General features: G+C 41.2%; 1 protein-coding gene across 3 annotated transcripts in view; it reads right to left on the reverse strand.

Moving 5' to 3' along the window:
• MTHFD2L (methylenetetrahydrofolate dehydrogenase (NADP+ dependent) 2 like) overlaps positions 1-18,719 on the reverse strand; it is a 51,210-nt gene extending 32,491 nt beyond the window's left edge. Inside the window, exons 1-5 of one of the 3 annotated variants that reach the window (XM_075089939.1) lie at positions 18,501-18,719; positions 8,017-8,201; positions 6,583-6,705; positions 1,707-1,859; positions 808-915 (exon numbers count right to left, since the gene is read on the reverse strand). In XM_075089939.1, the coding sequence (XP_074946040.1) occupies positions 808-915; positions 1,707-1,859; positions 6,583-6,705; positions 8,017-8,201; positions 18,501-18,646 (715 nt within the window). In that variant the 5' untranslated portion in view covers positions 18,647-18,719. The remainder of the gene's footprint in view (positions 1-807; positions 916-1,706; positions 1,860-6,582; positions 6,706-8,016; positions 8,202-18,500) is intronic. The other 2 variants (XM_075089938.1, XM_075089940.1) reach the window with 2 other exon arrangements.
• Positions 18,720-19,196: the final 477 nt, after the last annotated feature.

Genomic DNA, 19,196 nt, shown 5'->3' on the forward strand with positions numbered 1-19,196 from the left:
CCACTCCTCTTAAATATACCTGGGATTAAACATTCATGTTTACCTCATTTGCGCACACCACCTTAGCAGTTTCTAACTTCAAAATGAAGATGCAGAAAGACAGTATTCTGTATAAACTATGTTCGGTTTTACTTTCTACAGCACAGTTATAGCAGCACATGCATGGTTCTGTCATTAGAATTACTTAACGTTTCCATTTCAACCCCCAATTTCCATGGGGATATGAACTGCACTGCAGAAAAATCCCCCAGACCAACGTGTAATATCATGGAGCTCACACTGAAAAGTTAATTTGTTGGTCATTTGGATATTTTCATAATCACCACTTAACTAATGTCACATAACACAGGAATTATGTAAAATATTTTTTTATATAAATACATATATATGTATATGTGTGTATGTGTGTATATACGGGTGTGTGTATGAAGAAGCTGAAATTAGTATCACATCAGCATGAGGGTAAGGCATATAGCTATATTACTTTGTATAAACATCACATGAACCTCTGTAGCTCTTTAAGGCCATGCCGCCAGGTATTATCCTCAACATTCAGCGCTGACCATGTTTAAACAGTAGATGTTTCAAACAGAGGACAAAATGATGACATAACACCAGAGAAAAGGGAGTCCAGAAACTGCCCTGCTGAGAATACCTCAGGAAATATATTATTAAATTTATTTTGTTGCTCTGGTTGCAAATATCGTACAAGAGAGAAAAACTTACTCTTTTTATCTGAACCCTCTGGTCGCCTTTATTTTAGTGATTTCACAAATGGAAACGCTAAAACAACATTCATAGACTTACCTCCAGGCCTTTCATGCTCTCCATCAGTATGTAGGAGCATTGAAATAGGCATTCCAACATTTTTAGATCTTCCAGCTACAACAACATTTTTTCCAAATGTTTGTATTCCTTATAGAAAAAAAGAAAAGATATCAAAAAGTTTTATTCTGCTATTTTAATATACCTAAACTCTTCTTCTCAATCCCCAAGATACAATTACTTGCTGTTGTGGACTGCTGACATCTACATGACTTGAAAATCTATGAAAAGCTAAACTTGAGGGATGAATCCACAAAAAAAAAAAAAAAAAAAATGAACCCAACCAAAAAACACCAAAAACCCCAAAACATTTAAAAGGCTTTCAGCTTTCGCCTTGGAGAAACTAAACTGGTAACTCATCTAGGTTAACTGAATTACCCTTTGGAAGGACTTAATTTCTCTTCTCTGACTACAAAGCGAAATGGAAGCTCTTATGTCTACCAATAAGTACGAGTATATTATTCATATAAAATAACAACTATCACATACATATGCATTCTTTTCCCCTTCTAGTACTGAATTCAATGTTCCCATTTTTGTTCTTGTTTCTTCCCCTTCCCGCACAACAACTTACATATTCAAATCTTCTACTTGGTATCACAGAAAGTTTCTTGCAACATTATAAAACGCAGAAAATTAGTTACCAAAGTTTCACCAAGTATTCTGTGTGGACTACTGTCTACACTTAATCAAGAGTTACGCTACTGGCAAAAGATCACATCTATTTGGCAACTCCTTATTATTTAGATTCATCCTCTAAATGTTTGTTCTTCAATCAGCCCAATACATTTAGATAACCTAGACCTTTTAACTCACACCTGACTTGATCCTTCATTCATCTTCTGAGATAAAAAGAGTTTCAGTATAGTTCAGTTTCTTACCTGTCCGTTTTATGATTTCCCACACGGCAGCAGCAGTGGCAGGTATTACAGAAGGCTGATCGAGACACAGACGCCCAATATTCATAACATGAAATCCATCCACATCCTTTTCAGGTGCGATAGCGTTACAAACTGTTCGTTCATCTATGTGATCTAGGAAACACATTGCTTTCAAATTACAGTTCTTTCGCTTGTCAGGTGTCATCAATACTACCTGAATCATTACACAGACAAACACACAAGTTTGGTGTAGCTAGGGTAATTATTATTACTCATTATGAATAAACTACACTCCCCCTCTAAAGGCAGCAGTTACAACTTCACCTTTTAATTCATCTACTGAAAATTAAGTTATTCAGTTTGTGACACTGCTAATACAACAGACTCAGCCCAAACATGAGAGGCTGATATTCCGCTGAGAATGATGACTTGGTAACTACTAAAATAAAGGTTTAAGCAAGACACTTCAGAGTCACTTCTGCATTCTGGAAGTCCAATCTGCAAAGTTACAAACCCAAGTGTAAAGCTTGCACACGTAAAGACATTCCAGAAGAACAGCTCTCAGAACATCCCCGTACTGACCCAGAAAACAAACTTGGTTTATCAAACATATTAACCCAGTGGTACCTCAGTCACAATTTCAGAATCATGGAATAGTTTGGGTTAGAAAGGACCTTTTAAAGGCAACCTAGTGCAACAGCCCTGCAATGGGCAGGGACATCTTAGTGTACCGCTTCATTGTGTAATAATGTCCCAAACTGCTTCCGAGATTCCACTTCCAGCTTTACCTCCATCTCAGAGTGATTACTTTTTGCATCTTCTATATAATAATACAACGCCCATTCTCGGCTAGATCCCTAATATAACTCTGCAATTGTGAGGCAATATATCCCCACATCCAATTCCGGGAGCATAACGGGATGTTTAAAAAAAGCCAAATAAAAGGAAACTAGTGTTCAGTACAAAATTCAGACATTCCCAGTAAAAATACTTTGTAGATGTATATGGGATGTTTGAATTTAGTAGTCAACTAGCTCTACTTAGGTGTTTTGTGATTTTTGTATTAGAAGGAGCTAGCTCATTAAAAGATATCATGCATGTTATAAAATTTGAAACGTGGTTATCTCTTCTTAAAAGATTTCCAATTTAAAAAACCCTAGAGTTAAACACGACTGTTATGATTTACAACCTAATTCTCCCATTTCTGATGGGAGGAAGTTTCCCTCTGGATCCTAATGAGAAAGGTCTGTGGAAATTAAGATGTTAAGTACATTGATGAAAGACTCTCTTACAAGTCAAACTAGCCTAATCCAGATTGAAGGCAACCATAATCTTGTTTTTATGTCAACCTGGGGAATAAAAACAAACAAACAAAAAACCCAAAAAACAAAGAAGAGATCTGGAGTAACCTATTAAACAGTTTTTGCAGAAGAAAACTTGTTCACCTTAGGCAGGCTAGTTCATCAAACAAAAACTTGGCAGCCAGGCTTTTCCTTCTGCCTGGGATAGGACAGAACACTCCTCAGACAAACACCTCCTCATTGCTGTCTGTCTCCAGCCTTCCAGAAATAGGTAGATAATAGATGCATGATTTCTTTCCCTATTACATGAATGTTTTAGATAGATTCCGCACCCCTGCCTCAAACTGATTTGTGGAATTTCAGAAAAGTGCACAAAGTGCTGGGAAGAAATGCAGCTGCATGGCTGGGGACAAGTAGGCTGACACGGGCCTCAGGACAGAGGATGTGGATGCCTTCGCTCCCTCAGAGAGGCTTCTAAAACACTCTCTCGGGCAAGCCATCCCCAAACAAAAAACCAAAACCAATTCAAAATGTGTTACTTAATGAGAGGATGTTATTTGCCTCCAGAAGTTTATTTTCCTGGTTTGTTTCCACTTGACTGCAAATAGCCTCGTTTATTTCCAGAGGAACAAAATAATTTCTTAAGCACATTACTGCCAGTCTCACAGAACATGCTTAGTCTCCTCTCAGCTGATATTCATGCAAACCTACTCGCTGTCATTCCAAGCAACTCTCCATGCCACGTTCCTCTCCGCACTCACCCTTTCACTTGTTATACCAAACCTGGAGGATGACACCAGGCATCACTTGCCCAGCTACTCTGGCATGCACACAGAGAAACTCTTATTTAGACAAAAAACAAGATGTGCCTCTAATGTTGACATACAAAAAACAGACTGGTTTTCAATCAAAATAATAACACAGAAAAAAGCCATTTGAAAACATACTATATGGATCAAGAAACACAAGACACAGAGCAAGGAAGAAGCTGTTCAGCAGCAGCAATGAGCTCCCCAGAAATAATTTTGAGAAGCTATACTGAGGCACCGATATGATTTTAACAGTCAGCTCCACCAAAGCAGGCCGCGCTTAGGCTGGCACAGCCTTTCACAACAGAAGGACATCATCTTTGTACTCATTTGTCTCATACTACTTTGCTGTTTCCAACGAGAAAAATTTTGACATTTTCATATTCTACCTCAAGTAAGATTGTAACATTTCACAGCGATATTCCAGGCAATTTAAAGAAAATATAGGAAACTCTCCACAACACTATTACCACATCAGAAGTAACACACTCAAAAGGTGCACAGAAAGTTAGTTTTCCTCAGGCAAAGATTACAATCCTCAAAGGTAAGTTCCTCCAGCTCACAAAAGTGAAAGAGAACAAAGCTGTTTTCTGCTTCTATTTTTACCCCAATGTTGATCAAAAGCCACACCTGTGTGTGGTTTACTGCAAAAAAACCCAAACCCCCACACAAGAACCCCAACTCTGGAATAAGCAGCCTCCACCGATGAAGTTTTCACAACTTCTAGGCTTTGACTCCTTCCATTGCAAAGCAAATCAACAGAACTTGGGAAAGTGAGCTGACTTAGCTTTCTGCCCATCTGTTTCTGAAGTTCCTTTGCAGGGAAAAAAATTAATTCATTTATCAGGATTATGTCTGACATCTGTTTTGGAAAGAGCTTCCTGAACATTCATGATGACTTGCATATTTTACTTGCCTATCCAGAGAATGCAATATTGAAAAAAATATACTATTGATTAAATTACAAACCAGCAAGTTTTATAGGCCAGAGGAAAGCCAATTAGTCTGCATGTAGTTACTGTGACAGGCGTACTGTAGTTCTTCAGGAAAATCTTCAACCAATTACTTAAAGGCTTAAACACCTAAGTGTACTAGCATCAGACGTTTGTACTGATGTATCTAGAATTGCCTTCAGGGTTTTTTTTTTTCCATTTAAATTCACTAAGTTTCAAGACTGAAGTCTGTTGTTGAACTATGTATCAATGAAGGCAGACAGCTCAAGAGCAGACTGTATAACCTGATATTCTACTCACCAAAAAATGCATTTCTGCAAGCTGCACCTAACAATTTTACCAAGTATCCACACAAGTAAGGTGAGTGACACAGGACACCTCCCATTTCTGGTGAGCACAGCAGTGGTCTGCAAGTCCAGTGGATGAGCGCTTCCTTTGCTAGACAATTCAGACAAAGACTTCCATCCCTATGCTGTCAGTGCTCCTTCTTTTGCATGAGTTCTTACTACCGAAATGAACATTTGCTAGGCTACCTGTTCCCCTAATCTGTTCTAAGTGGGAGAGGTGTTTGTTTCAAGTAAACCGAACACATTCCATCAGCTGCCAGAGTTCCTTACTGGGTATTCAAGACTTCTGTCTCCTTACTGGAGTTACACTTCCACCTTGTGGCCAACTTGTTTCAACAAGTGGCCCGCTTCAGTTAGCTTTCATACAAAATGAAGCGCAAAACTTCACCACTAACTCTGAGGTTTATTACAAACAAAGCACCTCTTCCTTCATAACACTCAACACCTGCCCCAATTTTTGCTGTTTTGTAGGTATGAAATAAAAGCAGCAAGAACTATCTCAAAGTGGAGACCAAGACCAGGAATAAGAATAGAATAAGGAAATGAAGAGTTTACGTAGAAAGAAAAGTTTAGCTTCACTGTCATCAGAGATACTTATAAACTGTATAAACTGGAGTCCCAGCTAGTGCTAGAAATCATGCGTACACATGCCAAAATGACAGCTCCTGCCCTTCAGAGCATATGGAATAAACTCATGATACAAGACAACAGTAGGAAACACAGAGACAGGGGAAACCAAGCGTGCCAGTCCATTTATTACAGTGACTCCAGCAATTCAGGTACCTCTCCATTAGGAAACATACAGTGGTTTAACTAAGTTAACATAGATTTGGATGAAAACTGCAACTTTTATCACTGCCAAAATACCATTTAAACTGCCAAGTGATGTTTTAGTGATATTTTATTACAAATTAGAGAAGGAAAATAAAACCGAAGAATATAATAGATGCTATAAGGATCGTACCACAAAGCTCACCTGGAACATTAGGGACAGCATAGAAAACATCAACAAATCTTTAAGGCAAAAGCCAGTGTCAATGTAAAAGGCCGGAGCATCGCCCACTAGATAGCATAACTTGGCATGATATAGGGGATGAAAATATGGCAAAAGGTCTTGGAGTTCAAGACAAAACAGTGCAACATGGTAAAAAAACAAAACAAAACTACAAATAAACCACATCAAATGTGTGTGTTGAGGGAAATTCCTTGAAATACCATTCTGACTGAACTTCAGAAAAGGCGAGGTTGACAGCATGCAATGATTCTCATAATTTAATTTGCTTTTTTGTTTAGCGTGAATTGCAGTCTAGCATACAACAAAAAATTCCACATCTCAACTAATCCTTCCTTTTGCATTTCCTCTTTCAACAGGTTCTTATGCCACTAACAAATACTTGCAAGGCTAAATTGCCTCTTTCCTCTTACATTGACCATATATGAGGCCTGGGACAAAAGATGGCACCTACCTGGGAGAGGTAGCTGAACTAATACACCACTAACTGTCGAATCCTTGTTGAGTTTTACCGTCATATCTAACAGTTCCTCCTGAGAAATGTCATTAGGCCTCAGTATGATCTCACTAGAAATGCCTGATAAAAAACAAAAACAGAAGACACATATTAGTATAAGGAGATGGACCTATGGACAGCTTAGTCATTTTGCCTAAAAATCTGTCCAATGCTTAATAACTGTCTTAAACATGGAAGACTTGCTAAAAACTCTGCTTTCGCTGGCTGGTCTTAATGCTGTATTTCTAGATGCCAAGTATAATCTTACAATGAAACATATGGCAGAGGGTGGCAGGAATCTACAGTTGGACACAGTAGCTCCAAAATTAAACAACAGTTTTAAAATATTTGGAAAATAAAGCATGTAACTTTTCTACAAATGTGCCCTTGAGAATTACTACTAAAACTGAACAGATAAAGCTACGCTAGCATTACTGGCATTTTACCTGATAGCTTTCCTGCTTCTGTGGGACAAAACTCACTATCATAAAAGAAAATTTTTCAAGTTACTTCACAAGATTGCTGTTTCCCTGATAGCAACAAGACTGAAGTTCACTGTTTAGGTTACGATACTCTCTCATTTGGAGATGAGATGTTGTAGTGACTGGCCTTTATCCCACATAATCAGTCACTTAGATTTACTGTTTGATTTCATTATGTCTGAAATTTTGCCCTTCATATTCAGAGCTGTAAAGCCTTGGTTTTGGATTGGCTTGTCTGGCTCTGCTTTGGACCTAAAGCATTCAACAGGACAGATATTCCATGAGATAGAGCAGATGAACATGAAGACTAAAATTACGAAGAAATTACTGACATTATGAAGAAAAAGGCTCTTAATATCTTCCTGTGAAACCGGTTACTTAATCACTGTTCCCATCAATTCTGGGGTAGTAGGGTTTGCTACCACAGCTTGAAAAATCCACATATAAAAGAAGGAATCTAACAGGTACGGAGGAGGCAAGCTCTTAAGCAATTATTTAATATTCAAAATAATCCAAATGTCTTGCAGAAACAACTGAAAACTAACATAATTTCTCTCTGATTATCTTCATTCACCAAACCTCTCAAAGCCAGTTAAGACATTTAACTGTCAAAAAACTTGCCCAGTGTTCTCCTTTAGTTTCAAGTTTGTAATGGTAAGGGTGCAAACTCTTTCATAACAACATTTTAAGATACAAAATTGAACTTATGGCTACTATTTATGTGCCATTAAAACTAGCTTCTTCACATATGAACACAACTACTTTTCTTTAGGTTCAGAGAAGATGAGGAAGAAAACAGTGCCAAATTAATAAATTAAGATACAAAGAGGGCTCCCCCAGCTTTGATTTAGTTTTTTACCAACACTATCTTGTGTTTACTAAAGGATTATTTCTATTACATAACACGTACCTACAGCTGCAGCTGCTTTTATCTTGTTTCTGACATAGGTATGACTAGCTGGATTGTCTCCTACTAATATGACAGTGAGATGAGGTCTCTTGTTTCCAAACGATATCCATGATTCTACATCCCTTTGAACTTCTTTCAAAACTTGTTTAGCAAGCTTTGTCCCTGAGATAATGGTTGCTTCATCACTATAAAGACAAAAAGATAGACAATATTTAGGTCTAAAATTTCATAAACAAGACACTTCTAACAGCGTCAGTTACCATGCTAAATATTTGCAAATGCTCTGATTAGTTTATTTGCTAGCATTTCAAATAGCATATTTGAAATACACTAAGACACTGCATATCCACCCAGGCAAAGAAGTGTTCCCCCACTCTCTTATTTGAAGGGCAGGAGCATGCCATCAGTACACACAAAAGCGCAGCTCACCTGCCACACCTCACCTTCCCAACACATGTGGCCAGCCAAGTGGAACTCCTGCATTTGGGAACAGAACATGAGAACATTCTTACGCCCTCAAGTTTTTCTAGTTTAAGGATTTTTTTTTTTTTTTTAAACACACCTCCCTGCCCAAATTTCCTTCAAAATACTATTTGACAAAGGATTATTCACAGTATTCTTTTGTCCAAGCCTAGATGATACTATTTCTCAGCTTTCTTAAGACTTAACTCACATAACCTGATGGTGACTAACTCAGGAGCTTCTGTCATGCCCTCCCCACTCTTGTCCTTTCAATTCCCTGTCCTTCCAGTAACCTCCCTCTGCCCCTCAACCAGCACTACAGCAGACACACATCCTCCTTGGGTCAAGGGCCCACAGCCGTTGCCCTGCCCATGTAGAAAAGCAGAGGACAAGTGAAAAAAAAAATCTCGTGCCTTCGACTTTGAATCACAAAATCATAGAATCATTAAGGTTGGAAAAGACTTATAGGATCATCCAGTCCAACCGTCGACCCAACACTACTGTCTCTCATAAACCATACCCTGAAGTGCCACGTCTGCACGTTTTTTAAATACCTCCAGGGATGGCAACTCCACCACCGCTCTGGGCAGCCTGTGCCAATACCTGACCACTCTTGCAGTAAAGACATTTTTCCTAATCTCCAATCTAAACCTCCCCTGATGCAGCTTGAAGCAGTTTCCTCTTGTTCAGTCGCTAGTGACCTGGGAGAAGAGACCAACGCTCACCTCACTACAACCTCCTTTCAGGCAGTTGTAGAGAGCAAGCTTGTTCCAGAACTCCTCAGCCCCCCTTTTTCCCTCTCTACCATCGCTGGATCATCACACCAGCCAAGGATGTGGAAACCCCCCCAACACAACACAAGCAACAAGTGTCCAGCACACACAACTTTCAGATGCCAAGATGTTAATTCCTTTTGTATTCGGCAAGCAGCCTTTAAACACTAACTTCATTGCTTGGTGGTGGTGGTGCTTAGAAGGGAGAAAGCAGAAAGAGACAGAACACTAGAAAGCAAGGAATTTTTTCACTGATCTGATTTAAAATATGGTGTTCTATAAGATTGCAAACCATAACTTCAAGCAGCCAAAAAGAGTAAGTTGCATTTCACTTCTTTCCAAAATTTGTGCAGTTTCAATCATTCTTAATAAATCTTCATGACCAAAGAAGCTAAATGCACACAGGTGTGGAAGAAGGAAGGTGGGGGAGGAACAGCAGCAGCAACAATGACACAACACAGGACAGGACAGCCACAAGATCACCCAAAATCACAGACTATCTATGGTCTTACATGAAGAAATCATCCAAACTTAACCTCTGTATCTGACTGACAGATGAAGATATCCAGTCTGCGTTTTAGGTTACTGAAGAACAGATCTATGAGGACTCTGCTACCTAGGGAAGAGCAAGACACCTGAAAATACATTTTTCTGGACTGGAAATAATAGTATCCAACTCCCTAACTTCTACTACTGCTCAAGCCCTTCAAATAAACAAACAACTTGTAAGCAGTAACATTACAAACACAAAATTTGATTTTAAAATAAAGTTTCTCTCAAATGGCATACAAGGTAAACCTTAACAGCACTCCGGTGGCACAGAGAGAATGGAACAGAAGTAAAATTCCTTACTTAATTTTATAAGCCCTACCCTTACCCTTGAATGACACTGTCATGACAATAATATTAAAACTTACCCTTCAGTAAAGTTCCTAATGTCTTTTGCCAACCTCCCATGCTCGCCTCACCAGCTGACTGCTCAAAGATAGAATGCACCGGAGCTCAACAGCACTTTCACAAGTACTATTTCATTCAGATCTCTGAAGCACAGGTGTTACCTTACCTTGCTTATTTCTCTTGCTCTGTGGAGTCTTCTCCATCTTCCTGCCTGTCTGCTCGCTGTGAGCAAGCCTAAGTACTTCTTATCTTGTACATGTCCAAGGGACGTATTCCACCACAGTTCAAGCTTTGATCTACACTATCTCCTTCACTAACTGAACCTCCCATCTTCTCAATGAAACTCCAAGAATCGTAACATGCTACATACATATAGTTAACAGAGTTTCTTAGCACAAGCATCTAATAATATAAGAAGAAAATAAATACTACCCTGTCTGTAAAAATGCAGTAAAATAACGCCAGCTCCCCAGAAGCAGAACTACCAAGAACACGAAGTTATTAGTGGACAAGTTCACTCCTCCCCTAACGAGCACAACTGTGCTGCACTGTAATAACAGACACACTCCCAATTCATCAGCTCCTAACCAAAGGCCGCCGACTGATTACTTGATCTTACTTACTAGAAAGTAAGCCTGAGGAGGAGAGGGTTTCCCTTCTGCAAACATCCTTCACTTCCTTCTTTGAGGTCAAGAGCTTTACATGTGTAGACACACACACAGATTGTAACCCCTGCTTTGAATTGAATAAATTAATTCAACATGACTAGCATTTGTAACTGACATAGTTTAGCAAGATTAAACTTTAAAAAAAAAAAAAGGAAGGAAGGAAGGAAAAATCACATTGCCTAATATTAAAAAAAAAAAAAACACCACAGAAACCCCACTCTACTGAGAACAATTTATCCAATTGTTTGTCAGGAAAGCGAAGTATTACAAACGTACTTAGCACACAAAAAACATGAATACCTTGTTTCCTTCAATTTTACATCTGCCCTAGCTACTTTTAGGCTCCCCAGTTCAAGACAGACAGGGAAGTACTGGAGAGAGTCTGGTGGTGAGCTAGCTAGATGATCATGGGACAGGAGCATCTCCCTTGTGAGGAAAGGCTGAGAGACCTGGGTTTGTTCAGCCTGGAGAAGAGAAGACCAAGGAGGGATCTGATCAATACTTATAAATATCTGAAGGGTGGGTGTCAGGATGATGGGGCCAGACTCTTTTCAGTGGTGCTCAATGACAGAACAAGGGTCAATGGCCACAAATTGCAACACGGGGAGTTCCACCTGAATGTGAGAAAAAAACCCTTCCCTGTGCGGGTGCCAGAGCAGCGGCACAGGCTGCCCAGAGAGGCTGAGTTGTCCCTTCCCTGGAGACATTCACACCCCACCTGGTCACGGTCCTGTGCCCCTGCTCTGGGTGTGCCTGCTCAAGCAGGGGGTTGGACACGATGATCTCCAGAGATCCCTTCCAACCCCTGCCATTCTGGGATTCTGTGATTCCCAAACACAAGTTTCTGTCCTGTTTAACTTAAATATATTTATGTAAAGAAAAATAATTAAGACAACAGATGTGGTTTTATTGTTTTCCTGCATTGCCTGCTCTGTATGTGCTCATTTTCACAGATGTCTCGCTCTCATCTTCATTATTTATGTTTTAACTATACATGCCTTCGGCACAACACACTTAATTCCATGTAGTCTTTATGGCAAATAAGCAATTAATGCTAATCTGCGTGGCAATGTCACAAACATTTAGGAACACAAGGATTTAACAGTATTTTGGTGCCAACAAATATTTTCAATCTGTATGAATGCGTACCCCATTTCTATGCTATTTTTACTGTAAAGACGTTGCCCAAAGATACGTTCTCTTAATCTTTAGGCTATTTTAAGTGCATGCCTCCTCCTTAAAATCTAGCCACAAGCTCATTAGGTTTTCAAGATCTTTCCTCACTTAAATCTGACCATTCTCACGCCAGCACATTCAATCTTCTCAGTCATCCGAGGGTCAAAACCAAAGCAAACAAACAGAAGAACAGTGCTAAAAACACAAAACCATAGACGAACACATAGAGAAGGAAAAAAAACCCTCACACACACACACGTTATAAGCTAGGACCAAGGCGCACATAATATAACCTAGCCAGGAGGCGCTGTGATAAGGCTCTTCAACACTTGGATCTTTCTGAAGCTTTACAAGCCTCAGCCAAAGTCAATTCTAAAAGACAAAAACTTGCCTTAAAACAAATGTGTTGCAGGTTAAGACTACTCTGAAAACTTAATGCTCTGGGGCAGCCCAGGTGTAGAAGATGAAAATTATTCCAGGTTAGTTCATACATTCCAAAGCAAACAAGTACAATCACACCTCAGCAAGAAGTTATGGGATGGCCTATTTTAAAAGGGCTACCCTCTTCTAGCATGCCAACAGCAAAAAGGATACTTTGAGGAAGTTTAAAAAAAGGTATCAATGCAAAGAGCAGTTCTGCTTTTCGTATTCGTAACTTAATGGTGCTGGGAAGGCCGATGGTAAATAGCATGCATATTTATTGTAAATGTTTATGAAAGTGACTCCAGGTCTCAGGGAGAATCTCAGTGAAGACTAAGTACACAGGAAAGAAATCTTCAGCTAGAACTTTCAGCCTTCGCTTTGGAAACTGACCATGAACCACAGAGTAACTTTAATAACCAAATAATTGAAAAATGGAGTGTGAAAGGTCAGCTTTGTATCTTACAGAGTTACAGACAAAGAGCCTGTCAAGTTAGAGAAGCACTATTCTCTCTCTCAAGGAAAGAACAGCAGATCTCATGACAATTTTCCCCCTCCTCTGAACTCTACTGTTCAAGGCAAGAAAGCTTCGCCCCCATCATCTGATCATGCACCTGTCTTGAGCCACGTGTGCTCATAGTTTCCCAATGTCAGTACAGTGTCACTAATGCAAATCTTCTTTGGAACACAACTAACAATTTTTAGAATGGCTTGGAAACAAAGTGCCCCAGTGTCATGAGCCCCAGGCTATTAAAAGCACTCCACATATCCACTAGGTTACCTCTGCATTGGAACTGCCATCGCTTTAACCAAGCTGTAAATGTCACTACTGCAGGAACCACCACTTATGTTGAAATGATCATCATTTCTTATGTTTCCTAAGAGAAGTTTTCAAATAGATATGAAAGCTTGTGTCACCCTCATATAGAGCAAATAGCTTTGCCCTAAATCAGCCAACACCTTATTTTTCACAAGTCCAAGGCCAAAACCAAGGGTAAACCAATGTAAAACATTACATTACTTAGAATACAGACATTATTATGTTGTTCTTTTACACAGTTAGATATTCCACAATTAGCAGCTATTCATACATTACGATTCTGCTGGTCTACTTTATTAGTTAAAAAAAATGAACACAATTATTTAGTGCTTACCCTTAACCGTATGTATTTCAGTTAAATAAACTGAAACGTCAATGTTTCAATAGGTGGTACAAGTTAAGATCATCTAGCCATGTCCTAAAATGAATTATCTCAGTCTTCATGATGATTTCTCTCTGCTGTAATGGTGACCAGCTACACAACATACTGTTCTTGCTATGAAAGATTTTAATAAATGAAATTTAATCACCTTAATGAATTACTTCATTCTTACATGTAGTGTTTGACTGCTTCAACTTCTGTTGCTTGAACTTTGCTTGACAGATAAAATAAGCAAATTATGTCATGGCATTTTGCCTCTATTTTCTAGGAAGACAGCAGTACTTACGTCACTTGATCATTATTAGTTCTAGTGGGTTTACAGTTTCATCTAGAATTTTAAGACAGGGGTACAATTTCAGTATATCGTGGAAGTATGCATTACCTATTTGTAACAGAAGCCTGGTTTTAATTCCAAGGAAAACCTCCCTGGGAAGGAGAAAAAAAAGCCCCAAAAGCCCTAGTAGATTAAAAGATGTGTGGTTAGGTATTAAGAGAATAAAAGCTTGACAGCAATCTTTTTCTTCACCCGACCACCCTGAATATTCATTTCAATACTCTCTGCAAATAGATAGGCTCGAAGCTTTAACGTATATCTGGACACAAACACGTTTAACACTGATGTTTGATATGTGTTGAGTTAGTTTGCCACAATGACAGTAGTACAGAGTCATTTGCAAAAACAATAAAGCTTCCTGGTTTATGTTAAAATTAGACCAGCTCTCAAAGTACTGCAATTGTGATCAGCTGGGTTTTCTTCTGTACCATATTCTGGGGAACGAACAAGTCTGCACCTAGAACATCAGCAAGGGGGAGAAAAAAACCATACAAAAAAAAAAGCCCCCAAAACCACCGTGCTTTATAAGATTGTCTAAAACTAGTTTTGCACTCTGTCTCCACTATAAGAGACTACACAACTGGAGTAACACAACATATGATTAATGTTTTATTATATTCATAAGATGCATATTTGTCTGTCTATCAGCATACTCAAGCATGAAAAACGTTTAACAATTCAACACGGGGAAAATATCTGAAAGCCAGCAGACACTATATTTATTCAGAAACACTTGTTTAAACTTTATAGACACATTGATGATAGAACATTAAGAATTCCAAAATATTACCCTAATAGCATATGGAAGAAATACCCAGTGGTGAGCTCTGAAACAACTTCTTTCATCTGCGAGTCTTTAAGATGGAGGAAAAAAAGAAAATAATCCTAGAAATACAAACAAACTGCCAGCGGCATCATCCCACCCGTAACATAGTTAATCCATTTCTTGACAGAACTTTTTGCTTAAATAAGATCATATTTGGAAGCACACAGATGCTGCCAGCACTTCCGGAAAAAACCTCAATGTCTACACGTTTTAACTGCACCCAAAATACCACCACAGTCTTCTTACTACCACCTACCAAGTTACTGAAAGAAACTTGTTTAAATGCCAGTGGCTAAAAAGCAGAAACTGTTCCTGGGTTCAGATGCAAATACTAAAAAGGAAACAAATCAGATGGCAATACATTTTCATTTACCATTCCAGACCAAGAAGTTCCTAATTCTCCTCCTTCCAAGGTTACTCTCTATCCTTCATACTCCAGAAATTACCTTCCCAAAAGTAAGAAACAGTTGCACTAACATCACTTTTCATGTGACATAGCTCATCTATTTTTATGAAGTATATTGCACCAAGAACCTACTTTCTGCTACACCACCTATTCATACCACACATGTCTAGATTTACTCAACAACCATTAAAGCTTTGAGCATTTCTCCAGATGTGATACATAGGGTGCTGAGATTTTATCAGGGAAAGATGAAGCAGCAGCATACACGTACACACCTGTGGCACAAAATACACTTAAATTCAGCCCACCTTCCAATTCTAGCAACTTCAGTAAAACAAAGACCCCCTTGAAAATGCCTGCGACTTCCTGAATTCAACTGTCATTTGTCTTCTACACATCAACTAGTATTGTCATACATGAAATAAATATCAAGAAGAATATTTCACCACAACTCCACAGACACTATCGCATTTGGTACTTGGGCCTTCAGAACTCTGTCTAAGCAAAACCACCCAGTTATAAAATTAACTCTCATGGAAGGAACAAAAAAAGCAAGCTTGAAATATATAGCTAAGGAAAAATTTCCAGCACCTTGCCGTTTTCCTTAGTTGCACTGTAATCCTCTTAGAAGTCTTTTATTTACTTATTAAAAAGACTGTGCATACAACTTTCTCAAGAAAGTTTTTCACAACTGTCAAATATAAAAATAGCAAATATTATGATATGTTGATGTGTCTTAGGTTTAGAGTCTAGATAGTTTAAGTCCTTCAATGGAAATATACATGAACTAGACAAAAAAGAAAAGCTTCAGCTGTACAGCCAGGTTACACTGCAGCAAACTACTCAAGACACTGCAGTTAAGAAGTATTATTTTAAATTTTATCCACATGAAAAACTTCACCAGGTATAATGTCAGATTTGTTATATGTTACTATGCCATCCTTTCCCACTGTCATCCTACCCACTTATGGACCCTCTGTGTGAATTTACAACAGAACAATTCACATACCGAATCTTTCTCGTTAGTGCATCCAGTGACTTGCAGGATATTACAGAAACAAATATGTCATCTGCTATTTTAGATCAACCTGTACACTAAAAGCCCAAAATCATATGGAGTATCACAATGGGATCTTGTCAGTCCCATACATGCCACATGAAAACCTCTGTAATATCATTATTACAGGAACATTTACTTTTTGCAGAACTGGAAAAAACAGTTGCCAGCAGCACAGAACAGAAGGGGGCACGCACAGTTCCAGAAATACAGCTATCTGTGCCAAAACTGGAAGAATCGAATCCTCTGTTACGCAAGATATGCTGAATATCTAGGAGGTCAGACACTTACTTCAATCATCATGGTACACTTACTAATCTTTTCATGTTTGAAAACACAACGCAAAGACAATGCTTTCAGTGTGGGCTACTTCTGACCTGCTGAACCGAGCAAACTTTCAGGTCAGTATTTAAGGCAATTTCAGTACAAATGAAAAGCCTGACAAGCACAAGCTCAGCTGAAACCCTCGCATCCACAGGCAGACAGGCACTCCTATCTGCCGTGCTGCACCACTGATACGAGAGGCTCAGTCCAGCCAGCACATTAAACGAAACACATGAGGTAACAAGGTCCAGAGACTGGTCCTCACTATGCTAGGGTGCATCCTGCTCGCTCTAGGGATCCAGGCTTTCAGCAAACACTGGCAGACCCCTGCCTGTTGCAGTGCTACGTGAGACACAGCACGACCACGTGGGGTTTATTTATTTAAGTTGTTATTATTATTTAGACTTATCTCTTTTTTTTTAATATGTATTTTTCTCTTTCAGGAACAATGGAGCACCAGAGCATCACACCACCTGCCTTGCTGAAGACAGCGAGATGCAACAGGACAGGCTGTCTGTGGGGTCCCAACCCCGGGACTGGACTCATGACAGGGATCTGCTGAAGAGGGGAACGCCACAATGAGGCCGAGATGAGGGGCAGAACCAGGTAAAGCCTTCGTGGTCACCCCTTGCTTAGCCCCAGCTGTGCAGACTCCAATAACATGCCTCTGCCACTTCCTACGCTGCTTATCAGCTGCCAGAAAATTAGGCCTAAACTTATGTCAAGAGCCTAGACAGTTTCTAACAAAACACCCTGGGGAAGTATTTAAACTGAATCAAGATGCTGTCACCCTCTCGCAGCTAAACACTAATCACAAGCACAACTTGTGGATGAAGGTTTAGCTGTGCTGCTCTTAAATTATAGAAGTGTGAATATTTTCGCTGAACCATAAGGTCCTCCTCCCTCCTTGCCCCTCATTTATCTGCTCTAAGAGCCCCCCCCGCCCCGTTCAGCTCCAGGAGTCATAGCAGGGTGTGCTGTGGCAATTAAGACTCTGGGTACAAAGATGTGTGGGGACTGGGGGCTTCACACCAGCTATAAAATCGGAGCTTGGCAGTAACTCGGTGGAATTCCCTCACAGCTGTTCTGAGACCCCATCGCCTTTGACCTTGCTGCGGTCTGCTGGGCCACCAAGCAGGTCATATTCCCCTTCCCTCAATTTCATGTATCTTGCTCTACCAATTTCTGTCTTATTATGTATTGGGCTTACTGTATAAAGTGACTTGCTTAAGGACAACAGAAAATATAATACAATTGTGGTATATGTTAACTGCCTGGCGCCTTGTCAGTGAAGCACGTTAACAATCTGTCACGCTGCGGATAACAGTCGGGAACAGTGTATGATGCTATCACCATCACAGATCCCTTCCTACAGACAAGGATATTTTTAAGCAAAGATTAAAATACCCACCTAAAAGCTATCAACGAAAATCACAGATGCCAAAAATTTAATATATGCAGTAATTCTCTGTAAACCAACAGAGAAATTCTCTAAGGTACCAGGAGCACAGTGTTTAACAGGCAGACTCCCCTCGGGGAGGAAGCAGGAGGGCCACATCCCAACGGCCCCCCCATGTCAACGTACCGTTTAAAGCCCCCCTGGATCAGCAAGGCTAGCGCCGCAGCCCTCCGAACCTCCGTCCCCGCCGCACAGACCCCGCGGTGCCCCGCTTTCCCGGGGAGCCCCCCGGCTCGGCAGGGGCCGGGGGCGGCCACCCCGCGGGCGGCGGCGGAGGCGGGAAAGAAGCCCCCCCGCCGCCCTCCCCTCAGGGCTTGGCGCCCGCCCTGCCCGCCGCGCGCTGCCAGCCCGGCCGTTAAACGGCGGCGCGCGCGCCCGGCTCGCCGTTCCTCAGAAAGCTCCCCGCCACTCCGGGAGGAGAAGGAGGAGGAGGAGGAGGAGGGAGAATGAAGACGCGCCGGTAAGAGCGGCGGGGCGTACCTGGCGGCGCTGCGAGGAGAGCTGCTGGTGCTGTAGGCGGCGCGGGACGGCGGGCGCGAGAGGGCTCGCCATGTCCTCAGTGGCGCCAAGCCGGTGCGCAGCGCCGAGGAGGAGGACAAGGAGGAAAACGCGGCCGCCGCCGCCATGTCGGTCCCGACGGACGGAAACACCGCCGCAACCAAGCGACGAGAGGCGGAGCCAGGGCAAGTAGCGGGCCTCGGGCCGCGGCGGGGCGGGGCAGGGCGCGGTGCCGAGGGCCGGGCGGAGCTGCCGGCCGCTGTGAGAGGAGCGGGGCGGGCCTGAGGCGCCGGGCGAATGGCGAAGGCCGCAGCGCCTTCTGTGAGGACACACCCGTGGGCAGGGCATCGCCCGTGGGGTGGCGAACCGAGCCCGGGGCTGGTAAACCCGGCGGGTGTGTGGCTGAGGGCGCGAGCAGCAGAGCCGCTGCCCGCCTCCTCAGCCCCTGCCACCCTGCAGTGTTGCGGGCGATGGCGGCGCAAGAGGCGGCCTTCATTTGCCACTTCGGATTCCTGTGAACTTCTCTTCCCGCCAAAACGTGGTATGGGCAAAGCCGATACCGAGTCAGAGCTACCCAGACAAACAGCGGCGCAGCTGCACCCTCGTGTTTTCCTAGGGGAAATCTGGACTTCCTTGCAACTCACATATTGGTGCTTTTTGTCATGTTTTATGGCTAAT

This window comes from Phalacrocorax aristotelis, chromosome 4 (assembly GCF_949628215.1).
Source record: "Phalacrocorax aristotelis chromosome 4, bGulAri2.1, whole genome shotgun sequence".
In the NCBI taxonomy this organism is placed as follows: Eukaryota; Metazoa; Chordata; class Aves; order Suliformes; family Phalacrocoracidae; genus Phalacrocorax; species Phalacrocorax aristotelis.